This window comes from Melozone crissalis, unplaced genomic scaffold, assembly GCF_028551555.1.
Source record: "Melozone crissalis strain CALT ecotype California unplaced genomic scaffold, PUWL_Pcris_2 ptg000023l_1, whole genome shotgun sequence".
Lineage (NCBI taxonomy): Eukaryota > Metazoa > Chordata > Aves > Passeriformes > Passerellidae > Melozone > Melozone crissalis.
This window is the reverse complement of record NW_026535801.1, coordinates 16,404,909-16,419,429: the sequence shown is the minus strand read 5'-3', so window position 1 is coordinate 16,419,429 and position 14,521 is coordinate 16,404,909. Positions and strand designations below refer to the sequence as shown.

At 36.3% G+C, this 14,521-nt stretch overlaps 1 protein-coding gene across 2 annotated transcripts in view; it reads left to right on the top strand.

The window, feature by feature from the left end:
- Window positions 1-14,521, top strand: part of PARD3B (par-3 family cell polarity regulator beta) — a 391,422-nt gene that overhangs the window by 204,479 nt on the left and 172,422 nt on the right. For both annotated transcript variants that reach the window (XM_054278140.1, XM_054278137.1), the window contains exons 13-15: window positions 1,520-1,649; window positions 7,273-7,372; window positions 9,447-9,562. In XM_054278140.1, coding sequence (XP_054134115.1) covers window positions 1,520-1,649; window positions 7,273-7,372; window positions 9,447-9,562 — 346 coding nt within the window. The remainder of the gene's footprint in view (window positions 1-1,519; window positions 1,650-7,272; window positions 7,373-9,446; window positions 9,563-14,521) is intronic.

Here is a 14,521-nt window from a genome sequence, read left to right as displayed (position 1 = left end):
TCCATGACAGCTATGTTTTATAAGCTGAATACTCGAATTAAGTTGGTTACTGATCAGTTGTTGGGATATTGATTGTGTCATTTATCAAAGAGCTGGAAAAGCAGATTTGTTGTTGCTGTTAATTCAAGGCTCCTTATCCCACTGTGTCTCCAGTGGATAGTTTAAAAAGCAGTAAACGTGAACTTTACAACCTAAGGAAGCTGATGTAAACTGAAGACTCCAGTTTCAAGAGGAAACACAACTGTCAGTGTCTGTGTGGTGTGTGTGTGCTTCTGTATGGAGCTTGAAAATACCCTTTTGAAATGGCTGATTCTGCAATGAGGAAAAGAGAATTTTACACATGCTGCCTGTCCACTAAGCTTAAATTTAAAGCCATATTGTCACCATGAGTATCTCAGCACTGATTTCTGTTCTGACATGCAATTTTTCCATTTTATTAAGCTTATTTTCATTGTTTTTATTCAATCACTATTTTATTACAATTTTATTTTTTTAAGTTACATTATTTTATTTTTGTTATTAAGCTTGAAAAACAGGTTGCAAGGAGGTGTAACATGCTGTCCTTCCTTATGTCTTGGTTTGCAGGCAATCACTTGCCAATATAGCAAGCCTCTTGCATAATTTTAAAAATAACATGAGTTAGATACATGCATTTCTTCTGTAGATATGACTATGGAATTTAAAAATATGTATATTTAGTATAACATTTGCTGACATAATGAACATGCAGTTTAAAAATAGAAGCCAGTTGGATCTCACTTCAAAAAACAGATATAAAATCACAGAACATCTAAAGGTTGCTTTGAAAGCTAGCCATAATATTTCCTCTGTGTGGGTTTTTGGTTTTCCCTGAATAATGACTGCGGAAATGTCTTTCTGGGTCTGTCCCAGCTTTAGAAACTGTGGTTTTTATTTTTGTTTTTTTTCCCAACTTTTTTCCTTTGAGCAACTGCTCAGGAGAATAAATTAGGCACTATGGCATGTATGGGGGTGGGGGGTAGGAAATGTCTCAAAAGAAAAGCTGACTAGAGGTGTGACAGGAGTTTGTTTAGCTGCTAGCCAGAAGACCTGCGTTTGGGAGTTTGGTGTAACTCCTTACTTGCAAAACTGTTCTAGTGTGTGATCATCAGAACATATGCACTCAGTCTCAGGGAGAAGGGAACCAGCTGGCTGGCAGAAAAATACCATTGGCATTGCCCATGTTCTTGTGTTGACAATGTCACAAGCTGCCCTCCCAGATGGAGAATTTGAATGAAGCCAGTTGTGGGTCATAAAAAAAAAATCTTCGTTTTTGTGCATCATTCTTAATGGTTGTTATTGCTTGGATGTTATTTCATGGTGAGCAAAATCAGCCTGCAGTTTTGAAGAACTCTCTCAAGTTTCTCATTTGAGAGGAGGCAATATACAGTGAACACATTACATCACAGTGTCCATGCACTGTCTGCAGTGATGGATGCTCTTCTGCATTGTTGAATATGTAAATTTTGTGTTGCAATGTGTGGTTCTGTTTTTCCCTTAGGAACGGTCAGACCAGGGAGTCTTTCAAAAATCAGCCTTTGATGGGAGTCATAACTTGGCAGCTGCCTCGCGACGCAATGATACCATTCTCCAGCAATTTGTAACATGCGGTCCTCAGGAAGGAATAAAAGGTAGTCTCTACATACCCATCTCTTTGCTGAGAGAGAGAGTGCTTTGTAGTTTTGTTTCCTGAAATCCACAGCCACCAAAAGCAGTTAATTAGAGTAAGTGCACACTATGTTACTTTGAGGCTTGAAGATCCAGCGAGGGTGGGAGAGCTGATTCAGAAGTTGTGAATGAGATTCCTGGCACAAATTCCAGTTTAAGTAACAGTTTCTAGCTCGCTGCCCCAACACGTAAGGCTGGATAAAAAACAAATGATGAGTGCAAAATATATGTTGTCAAAATGTTTATTTTCTATATATCTTTAATGAGCGCAATGATTTTTACATTTAATTTCTAGATTATGTCCTAGGTTATTATAAGCTTAATTAATTTATACTAAAACATGATGTTCAAAAAGTGCACTTGCTTATTTTAGACTTTAAGGTAAAATTTGTTCAAAGGTTAGAAACATTCCCTTAATTTACAAATAGGAATTATATTAATGAACTCATTAAAAAGCATTAGGTAATTGTGTAAATTGTGCAAAGAAAACCTACATGTGCGAGCATATGGAAGCATACCAGTAAGAGCATTTAAGGCCACTTCTTTTCAGTTCTTTTTTTCATTTCTGATGGCATACTGTACTATCTGTCCAATTTGCCCCTGACTCAGCAAGGTACTAGTTATTTGAAAAGTTTAAGTATTTGAGATGGTCTTGACCCCTATCCTTTTAAGTGTGCTCTCATTCTTCAAGTCAAGCACATAGCTAAATACTTTTCAGTAGGAAAAAAAGATTTTCTTTGATGTAGTTGAATTATGCATGATCTTTCCCACTTTCCTAGACAACTGTGGAATCATGGTAGCCTGCAAAAAGTAATATCATAGGCTGCTGTGATGACTGTGTGGGGTACTTTTAATCAAAACCGAAGAGCCCTTATCTGTAAAATTCAAGAGAAACTCCTATGGAATTTAGGGGTAACTTATTTGTGTTGACTTCAATATTTTCATAGTGTGTCTCCAGGAAAAGAATTAGGTATAGTCTGAAGCACTGTAAACATTCAAAGATCAGATCCTTTTGCTTAGATCTACCTTATGTTTTTCTTGTATGGAATTTACACTCATTCTATAGTTTCAGGAGAAAAGGGTCCAATCCTTGGAATTAGCCTGCTCTGTAGAGTTGGGCATTACCAAAGATAGTATCAGAGAGCAGAAAATACTTTTAAATGCTTCCTTAAAAATCATAAAAGCAAATGCTCTGAAGCCATTGATGCAGTTGAATGGCAACTGCTAACCTGTCACTTGAATTCCAAACAAACTATGTGGAAGAGTTGTACTTTCAGATAAGGATTCTTCAAGTGCAATCCAGAAATCAGGATGGCTAGTTTTCAGCTCAGTCATAAAATTATTTTAAATAGGCATCTTTTTAATTAAAGAATTATGGTAAGAAGGCATTATAGCAAAAAAAAGTGATGGCCTCAGAGGAGAATGTGTGAGATGTCAAAAGGAACCTTTGGAGTGCTGCTGGCACAAGGAGAATTTGGCATGGCTGGGTCTTCACAATCATGGCTTGGGAAGTGACTGCATTTGGAGTCAGTGGACAAGAGATGACAAAAGGTTGCTACCACTTGCTCAGGATATCGTTGTATTGCAATTTCTATTGAAGATTTGTTGTTTGAGTAAAATTTCAGTGATCTTAATGGAAAACTGTACTGGCACTTGTAGCAGGAAGGTTGCAGGACAGCTCTGATAAGAAATTGTTTTGGTGAAAGACAATTTGGGCTTTACACATTTCTGCAATGTGTGAGACTAATTTATCTTATTTTGAAATCATAGTATTAATTATTATTGAGCTCATGCTCATTCTGCTTTCCATATGAGCCTGTCACCTGTTTCCTTCTATCACTGGTTTAAATATTTTTTGCATTGTTTCTTAAAAAGTTTTGTCCTCAGTGTTTCAAAGCATCTGTAAGGGTGAAACATTTTTCCTGTGCACAACCCTCCTTTATGAACTTGAGGTTGTGTGTCTGTTTAAGGACATGAGCCACAGACCTAGTGAGCTGCTTGTGTCAGGCAGGAACAGATCCTTATACATGCTCACAGTGTGCTATCCACATCTTGAACATAGAAGTGCAGTTGGTACATTTTTGCAAAGAATAGTAAAACAGAGATTTTTAACATAGTATGGGATCTGATGTAAGAATTTAATGTAGGAGCCGTATTATGTTTCATAAAATGTCACTTTCCTAATTAATGTTTTCTAATAAGTTATTTCCAGTACCATTCACTGCTCCTACCAATAAAATTCTTATAAAAGCTCAGCAAAAATACACTGAAGGTTGGCCTGCTAATATTGCTGTCTGTTTTAAGAGTCTTTTTTATTATACATGAGCAAGAAAAACTAATGTCTAGGGAAAAGTGCTTATAGCCAAAACATTAAATTTTGTCTTGCCTGTGGATATTTAAATAAAGGGGGAGGGAATAGTGATCCAATATTGAAATGCCAGTGTTTGTTCTATTTTTGCATGGATAACACTTGCTGCCTTCAGGTCCTCACTTCTTTTGCTGCCAAGCTGTTTCACGGTGTTTTTTAGAACAATCTCTTTGAGAATTGATACTTCAGTGCCAGGAGCTTTACATTTCTGGTGTTGAAAGATTACTGGAATGTGTTTCATTAGAGGTTCTGATATATTTCTTATAACCCTATATTATAAATAGTTATAGGGAAAATGCTGTCATCTCTCTGTTAAGTAGCAAAATAATCAAGCTTTCTCTACTACCAGAGACTGGTGAATCCTCATGGTTGTACAAGCACCTCTGTTTTCATACATATATGGTAACATCAACATAGAAAATTAAGAAGTGAAATTTTTAATTATTTGGATTTTCCTTGTAAATGCTGCGCATGTCTTATAGACGGACTCAGTTTTTACTCCGCCTGAGTTACTCTTTTTTACTCTTAGTCTATTTAATATCTGAAAATTCAATGCATTTTGTTCAGTACTTAGATTTATCTGGATCTGTTAGGGTCATTTCCTGAAGTCTTGAACATGGAGCCAGTGACTGCCCCTTAGGTTAAATTCTCTCATTCTCTGGCTCCTGCTCCCATTTTACTGGGAGCTGTAATCCCTTGTGATCATTTCCGATTCACTGAGGAAGTCTGACATTTTTCTGTGTGTATTCTTTTGTTACTGTAAGAAAAATACCGGTGGTAGCCCATGATCAAACAGCCTTGGTGAAATGATGTACCAATTACTGTGAATCTAAGTTAGTATAACTACATTATATACTCAGTCTCTTGCCATGGCTATAGGAGTCTGCTCAGAAAGGCTAACCACAGTGTAAGTGTGGTGTAGTTCTATTTCTTTTTAGTTGGTTGGGGTTTTGTGGGTTTAGGGGCTTTTTCCTTTTTTCGGGGTTTTATTTTGTTGGGCTTTTTTCCCTTTTCTTTTTTTTGGGTGGAGGTGTTAAATTTTTTCCATCAAGCATCTCTTTCCTTCTTTTGATACTCAGTGGTTTAGGGACCTCCTAAGTCAAAGGTACTGTCTGGACCATTGGGCCATGGGTGCATCTCTAACTTTTGGTACGCTTCTTAGTCTTATTTAAATTGTTTTTTCCAAAATATCTTCATGGCAGTGAATTCTGTGGAAAACACTACTCTGTGTTTGTCCTAGGTGTGCTACCAGAAAGTTAAACTGGTTGCCTTCTTCTTACTGTGCATGAAACAGTGGGAGCTTCCTTGTCACTCTAAGCATAGCTGTTACAGTTTCATAGACCCCTCTTGTATTTCCTTTTATTGCTTCTTTCTCTAAACTAAAGGATCCTAATCTGTGGTCCTTGTTAGGAGCGTTTGTACCTGTGTCCAACTATCCTTGCTAGCTTTTTAGTATGCTTCTGAATTATACTACATAATTTTTCAGACAGGAAGAATGAAACCTTAGACACTGTTTAAAAATGAGGCTGACCATTAATTATTGAGCTCTAGTTGGAGTGTTTGAACTTTTTTGCACTTGTAAATGACTGCCTCCCTTTGACTTCCCTGAGCGTATGTTGGAAGAACAATCCAGTGCACATCTGATGTACTGTTACAGAGCCATAAGAGCCTTTGTGTAAGTCTCAGGAGTGCATCACTTTGCAGTCTCTGACAGGGAATTTCACTTGCATTTCTTACTCCTGTCCTGCAGCCTTTTTGCAGAACTTCATAGTCTCCTTCCTTTTGGTAATTGCAGTTGGTATCACATTGAACAATATGAGTTTCTCTTTTGTTCTAAGTTGTTTTTCCTGTGAGGACTTGCCTTTTACTTCTCATTTGTTTCCTGTTCTTATATTCAAACCTGAAAGAATGGGCATTGCAGTGCAAGAAGTCCATGTGTATATGTAAGGTAGTATACCTGTACTTTACATCAGACTGACAGTCATTTTTAAGGTCTCATTAAAGCTTTCTTCCTCATCTGCTTATCCTCACTTTCTTTTGATGATGCTTACATATTTTCTGAGATACAGGGTTTGAGCTATTTTATATTAGAAGGCTATCCAGCCAATAGGAATTTTATAGGATCCTTGAGCTAATAGTGTAGGCTTGTGGGGGTTGTTTTTTGTTTGCTTTTTTTGGGGAGTTTTTGGTTGGAATTTTTTTCCCTAGTATTTTTTGTTTGCTATAATAAGTGCTCTTATCACAGAAATATAATCTGTTGCTTTCTCCTTTGATCCCTCCTTGCCAACCCTTTTTCTCTCAGGTTAGGTTAGTGCTTTCAGACAGGATTGTACAAAAAGACTGTCAACATTCCATGCAACAGAACAGGTCACATTAAAGTGTGGCATGTCATTATTATTAGATTGCTTACCTGCCATTGAAACCCAAGGAAGTGTCCATGTTTCCTGTTAAGATTGGGAGGGGTTAAGACACATTCTACATTGAAAAATGCAGGGACTTTTTCTTAGATGGTACCTTTGGGATGAGAAGTGGATTTATAGGACAGTAATGAGCTAGCCTACAGTGAGCACAGCAGTCTAACTAAATATTGCAGGTATTTAAGTGTTGTTGCTTAGCAAACCACTGAATGGTTTGAGTTTATATTTGTCTTTGTAAAAAGTAATTTTCTAGTGTTAGCTGGATGTTGTTTGTAAAGGTAAAGAAGGAGTTGCAGTAATAGGAAGGTGACGTCTGTAATTAAGAAATGCCTCTTTATTCTCTTGCTATGGAATAATAGAAATTTTTCTTCTTCTGATCTCTTTGCTGAGAATATGGTTCTCTCCTGTACATCAAAGATGACAAATGCTCCCCATCAAAGGGACTGAAATAATGAACCTACAATCAGTCTGAATGCAGCTATGGAGAAATGGAGTAAAGCACTCCATTAAAATGAAGTAAAGCAATTTGTGCCTTACACTCAACTTCCTATAAGCACAAAGTTTCCCTATATTTACCTTTAATTATATATATGCAAATCTGAAAATCAGCTCTTCAGGAAAATCCCAAGGGGTGTATTTTCTGCTTGGTGTGATTTTAATTCTGGTTTAGTTAGTTTAGGGATTTGAATAATTTGTGATTTACTTCAGCATTGCTTGAGGCCTTCCAGTCATCAGTCAGTGAACTGGTGTAATGTAGTTGTTTCTGCAGGTTATTTAACTCCTTTCTAAATTTTGTTTTAGAGTTTCCAGTTTCTGATCATGGCAATGGTGAAAATGAAACACCTCCACCTCTCCCACCACATCCTAGTGAGGATCTGCTGAATGAGGATTATAATCACAGGTTGGACTTTAGCACTTCTTAATAGTTACAGCACTAAATGCTCGGTAGTGGTTGTGATAATAGTTCTAATTGATTATAGAACCTCTTTAGTTTTTTTAATTTGTACCTCTTTCTTTAGTCACTTCTAAGGTCTTTTAACATAAGCTGTGAATGTTATTGTAGCATTTAGTGTGTTGTTTATTTCAGTTGTACATAAGCTGCAGTATGCTGGCTATACATGATAGATGATACCTGACTTGTGTTCAGTGAAAAAAAAAAAAAGAATCTCAAAGCATAATTCCAATTAAAAAAAAAAAGTTAATTTAAAACTGTACTGTGGGTGCAATGTGTAAATGCTGTGTGAAGTCTTTTAAAGCTTTAAAAGTCCAAGACAAACACAGTTTGTATGAAACTGAATCTCCTTATGTCACGTGAAGATACTATTGAGAGTACAAAATGAATTTTCAGTAAGTTTGAACATTGAAATGTGTAGGAGAAAAATTAATGAACACTTTACCAGTTGTAAAGGTATTGGGTAGATTTTTCAGATATTTCTGCAAAGCCTGCCATGCTTGATAGCAGCTATAAGCTCCAATTTCCTTAAATACAGAAGTTTGGAGGTGCAGAAAAAAGAGTAAACATGTAGAAGTTCACAATGGCACATTCTCGCTATCTCAAGTAGCACAGGATTCAAATGAAAGGCATAATTTCAGCCTCTCCTGATGAAGAGGAATGTAACCAATCCTGATGATGATGCTGAAATGCACCATTGAACATTGTTTCCTCATTTGCTGTGTGTTCAATTTTGATAGTCATGCATCTACTGCAATGCTATTAAGGAAGGATGCATTTCAGCTAGAAATGTAGCCATGTGTCTGTCCTTGTGTGCTGGGGTGTGAGTAACAACTATCCTTAAGTGATTGGTTGCATCAAAGAATAGATATATTTTATTATGGATACCTTGAATGCTTTATACAAGACTTGCATATCTATTTTCATTTTGCTAACATAGAGTAATTACACTAGAATAATTTTGTTATTTCTGGTCTCCCAGGCAGGTACATATGACATGATAAACCAACAAGTCTACACAGATCAGTGCAATTCAGCATTACATTCTTAACTGCAGTTGGTTGTTAGAATCTGTTCCTAATTTTTCCAGCAAGCTCACAGAAAAACATTCTCTTAAATGCTAATGATGTATTAAAATGGTGATGAATTTACAGGTCCTTTGTTTCACCCTGACTTTTCCAGTGTTGTATTGTTTTTCCATTCAGAACTAAAGTTCTCCTGAAATTGAATTGCTGTATCAAGTCACACTGATTTCACTGAAATTGCATTTCAACAAAATGAATAGGAAAAGACTTAGGAAAGTATTTTGACACTGCAAAACAAAACCCTTTGAGCTATTTCGAACCAAATATTTTTGGTTTTCCAAATCCTTTCTTGCTTAAGAATACTTCAAAGAATAATAATTTCCGTTTCTAATCAAAAAAGAGACACGTAGGATTTCAGATTGCATTGAGCTGTTGCATTTTGAGCTAAAAGTTACTTGGAGTTTCACTCAGGTTGCAATTTTGAAATGTTTAGAAAGTTGCCTTAAGGTAAAAGAATTGAAAAAAAAAGACCAAAGCAAAATAAAATTCAAAGCAGGCAAACACAATACCCTGGAATTCTTCAGTTGTAGCATGCTCCATAAGACCTCCAGCCTCTGCTTAAGTGGTACAAGGCTATAAAATAATTTTATTAATATAAATATGATGAAGTAGAATTGATCCAGATACATTGCAGTATTTCTCCAACATTCTGTAGCATGTTATTTGGAAATGCAGTTGTTAGATAGAACAAGCAAAATGAAAAGAAAGTTAGTGCTGATCACTTATATTTATATTTCTGTCTGTGATGAGAAATCAAATGACTGAAAGTGTTAAGTCTCAGAAAAGAAAGTTGAGGATCAATATCTGATTTGAAAAATGCATGGTGTAAGCAACTGAAGAAAGAAACTCGTATATTTGTGCATTCTGTAATTAGTTCACTTGTGGTTTGAACTGGTACCGTAACATTTTACATAACTTTTTTTTTTTCCTCCCTACAGCCCTATCATAAATTCAGCAGTGCATTTAACAGATCAGCACATCAACTTCAGATCTTTGACACCAGCCAAGCAGTCTGAATCAATTAATCTGAAAGCCTCAAAAAGCATGGATCTGGGTAAGAAGGGCTGGGGTGACACATAGGTCAGCTTTTTAGCCTTAGCCCATCTGCACCATCTCTGTTTCTTGCTTTTGTTTCTTTAACATCAGGGAGTAAGTTCTGCAGAAGAGCTACGGTGATTGGGACAATGGTCAGCCTCCTCTAGCAGCTATTTGCAAATACACTTTTATTGGAGCTAAAGAAAGTTTGTCGGTTTTTTGTTTGGTTGGGGTTTTTTTTTATTTTTTTGTAAAGGTCCATTGTATTGAAATACTAGCTGAGGAAAAGGGGAATGATGGAAAAATGAGCTCAAAGAATGCTGTACAAGTTTTATATGTCTAAAATATAAAGCAAAGCCAGCAATCAGAAAAATAATTTCTTTTATAAAATATAAATGATTGTAAAACTACACTGGACAAAGGGTAACATTCCTAACCCAAGTTGTTTATTTCTTCATTGACAATGACAAACACAGGCAAAATGTTGCAGTAGGTCTTTATGAATGCTTGAAGGGTGTAAGGTTATGGTTCTCTACCCATCCGTGCTGTGCAGGAAATCTTGTGGTGGGGGGGGTGGGGTGGTGGTGAAGTAAAAAGTAAAAGGCTCTTTCAATACCAGGAAAACATTTGCAGGTGGAAGATTGAAGGGTTATTGCAGCTGAGAAACCAAGCCATGGTTTAATGAGGGTTCAAGAAAGCTTGTTAAGTCTCAAAAGAAACCAAATAAGGTTTTCTTTTCCTTTTAATTCTTCTTGGCCACACTCACTCTTTATCTGTTGGTTGGTTTTGGGTTCTTTTTGAATTCCAGTGTTGATGGGGAAACTTTGAGGACTATCGTTAGGATATCTTTAATAATAGATTTGTGTGCTTTGTTGGATCTGATTTGCTACACCATTAATAGAAAGTGATTCATTTTATATACAGTTTCAAGGTAGCTTTTTCTTAACTTGCAGGGGTTTTTTTCCTATGAAATGTTCCACACTGGTCTTAGGTTTTGTATTGTTGATTTTTATTGTCGTCTTAGTAGGGTATTTTGATGTAACATTAAATATGTGTACTCCTCTAATGGTGTGTAAGGAAAGCCAGGCAGTCGTTAATGCTTGAAATGCCTAAGAATGGATGTGAATTAATTGAAGAAAGGTTTTAAGGCAGAATTGTGACACTACTGCATGACCAGGCAAAACATGTAATTTGCTCTTCTGTTCCTGTGTTTTAATGAAGAGTTATGGATTAGATATTTTTAAAGAATGAAAATGGTGCTCAAAAAATGACTAGGTTTACAGACTTGAGTCAAACCATATATTTTATGTAGTGTACTAGAAAAATGAATGTTCAGCTTTACTGAGCCTTCTTTTAGAAAGGTTTGCTTCCAGCTCCCACAGAAGTCCCAGGAAAGAATGCTCATGAACACCAGTGTAAAATTAGTCAATTGTGTGTGACAGCATATTCAGAACTGCCAGGTAACTCATACTTCAAGTTCTATACACAATCCATTCCTGACACCCAGGAGCAATGCTTTGAGAATATACATGAGTCACTAGGCCCTATTTTTCCAGTAGTCATGGCACACTGTCCACTTAGTACATTTCTTTTGTTCTCAAGTTCTGCCAGTCCTCTCAAAAATAAATCTGACAGGACAAACAGAAAAAAGCACAGAACTGGAGTCCAGGAGGAGAGCTCTGAGACCTTAGAACACATGATTTAGATGCAGTTTTTTTCTTTTTAAACCAAGTTGCCTCTGAATCACGTGTCTCCACAGATCTGTGAAACCACCTAGAGATTGGGTCTAGAGACCCAGAATGACAATCACAAATTCAGCAGACAACAGAATTTGTCTAATACAGGGCAAGAATGTGAAATCTGTACTGCCACTCACTTAGGAAACAATCTACTTCACCTTGAAATGTGTGTAATGCACCCATTGCTCAATTACAGCCTTTGTAACCTGGGATTGCTTAATGACATCACCATGCAAAGGATCATTGAAGGGGGGTAACAATTTAAACAGAAGAAAATCCAGATATCGCTGTAGATTGTGAACCTTTGTGAAAATAATAAATTCATTAAATTAGGGAGCTAGTGAAATTGTGTAGTAAGGGTCTTCCTGGCTTTGATGAGGCCTGATGTATATACAAGAGGCAAATCTGTAAAGATTAGTCTATAATTACACACGTTCACAATGGAGACTCATTTAACGTTGATGTTTCTTTTTTCAGTTATATACATATTTAAGCCCAGAACCCTTTGAGTGATTAATCTGCTTTCCAATCATAGCAATTTACAAAATAATAATTTCTATAAACTAATATCCTCAGTGAATAATATGAGGTAATAAGGATGGATGATGAAAAAGTGTTCAATACTGCTAACTGTGCATCAGTTTGTTGTCATCACTCTCCAGAGCAAAGCCTACAGTGAAAGGAACTTGGCACATGCATCTGTAGGTTACTTGCCAGTGGGGCAGCTGGAGTTGAGTTTATTGACACTTGGTGTATGTCAGGACTGTTGGCTGGGCAGCTGGACAGGAGCAGAGGGTATGAACCACTGCCACCTGCTTGTTTGGGCTGCCATGCCGTGAGTCCTGTGGACTGGCACAAGTCTTAACTGCCAAATTCAGAGATAGCACGAACCCAAAAGTAGCATTGCCTGAAGTTAGTGTGTTTCAACAACTCAGTTTCTTTCCAGATGAATTCGTTTTTGCTTGAACCTACTTTAAAAAAAAATAAAAATCAGTGGCATATGTTATTGAGTTACTGTTGTAGAAAATAAAAAAAGAAAAAAGCACATGTAGTGGTAATGATAATTTTTTTTTGTTTTGCAGAGATGAGCAGAACTTGCCTCATCTGTACAGATGTCCTTGTGCAGAGTGTATGGGGGCAGGGTGACTGGTTCTCTGTTTTGGCATCCATCATTTCCACAGTGATCAAATACTTCTCAAAATTTACAACTTCATTCAGAGTAATAGGCTACAGATTAGTTCCATGTCAGCCATAAGTCTTAATGTTCTTCCTTGCTGCTGCGTTGAGATAATGACAGCACTTTCTGGATCACTGGCAGAGTTCATATCCTGTTTCTTATGGTAGATATTTCTTTGCCTTGCCTACTTTTATTTTGAACTGGTGGTGATAAAAAGAGCACAGCCCCCCTGTTTTCTTCTGCTGATTCTGGCACTTGACACATCCTCTCAGTTGCATATTTTTTTTTATTCTTCAGCCATGGTCATCCATATGTTAGCAAAGCAAAGATCCCACTTATAACTGTGACTTCAAGAATTTATGCAGAGCCAAACAAAGTCTGACTTGGTATTGACCAGAGTTTCACTGCGTTCAAAGCTTGGGCTTGTGCTTAGAGAATAGTGTTAAAAATAAACAAAACAAAATCAAAAATGGTGGAAATAAATGTTGTGTTTTCTATTCACACTGAACTGGAACACTTTTTTTGGAACTTAACAGCAGATTGCGAATTAAGAAATCAATGGCTTCTAAGTAAGTAATTGGAAGGATGATTTTTCCTTGCTTTTAACAACCTTCTGTACACACACATTTTCCCTTGCATTACCACAGTTTTCTAGAATTTCTATATAATATTTTGTCAGAATCCATTTTCAATAGTTTGTTCTTTTAACTATATTAAAAAGGAGTTTTTTGTAATGTTAATGTGAAATTGTATTTTAATGTTACATTGGAAAGTGTAAATCAGTGTGCTGTATGAAATGTGTTATTATCTATCTCCAGCACCCTTACTTTCCATAAATCTTTATGCACAGGAGTGATTTAGACTCTGCATAAATGTACTGTAAAAACTACAGCCATGGGAATTGTGTGCAAACACATGAAAGTGTGGCTTGTTTTAACCTGAAGCAACATGAAATTGAATCATATGAATATATAGCATTTTTGTTGGGTATCAATTCAGGCAAAGTACTGTGTAGATTTATATTTGAGGATGTTGGTATAATAACCCATGACCACTATCCCAAGGTACTGTTTAATTCCCTCTTCTTTTCCTCATCAAAGGCAAAACCCCATAAATTTTAACTGATTAAGCTCTATAGCCTGAAGAAATGGATATGTCCTTTACTTGATTTTAAATGTGAGTGAAATATTGTTTGCTGAAACATCATTAGACATACTTGGAATCCCTTAACCTTGGGGCATATTTATTAAAATATTGGGCAGCTTACTTATTTAGGAATAATTAGCAAGTAAATGTGCAAGGTATAAGGTATGGAGTATTCTGCAATGAAGCCAATATTTAACTAAATGCTCATTTCTTTGTTAGTGAAGGGATGCATTCAATTACAGTTCATATTTTTAGAATGCCTCAAAATGAAGGGAAACCCGCATCCCATATCCAGAAGGATGTGGAAAATGCAGTCAAGGTGCCATTAGCTGCTTCTTGGTTTGCTCTGAAGCAGATTATTTTTACTCTGGGTGTATCTTAAAACATAGGCAAATGAGGACCAGACACAGCTAATGACAATCGGTCTTTCAAGCAATGTTTGGATTCAGATACAATTAAAAGAGTACATTTGGGAGTTTCCTAGTGAGAGTTATGGTATTAGTGGGACAAAAAGTAGTTTGGTATTTTAAAGTCATTGTTTTGTTAACCATGTTGTGTGTGTGGAATACAATTATTTGTTTGCTTTGACTTGAAACCAATTTCAGAATTGCATTTAGGAGCTAGTTAGGCTTGTTAGGGCATTAATGAGGAAATGAAGACAGATCAGAATTCTAAGAGTCTTTTCTATGTTAATGGCTTAGTAATTAAAAAAATCATCTTTGGAAGAGAGATTTTTCAAGAACAAAAATGTTATGGGTTAAGGAAAAACTGTATTGCTTATGGCTGTGATTATCTTTGACATCAAGGGCCAAAAGAGATTTTAACATGATTCTAACTTATGTCATGAGTAGCTTTCTAGTACTGTCAGATTAAATGTATATTTTCTGAGGCTCTGTGCAGAATCAGTTTTTACAAA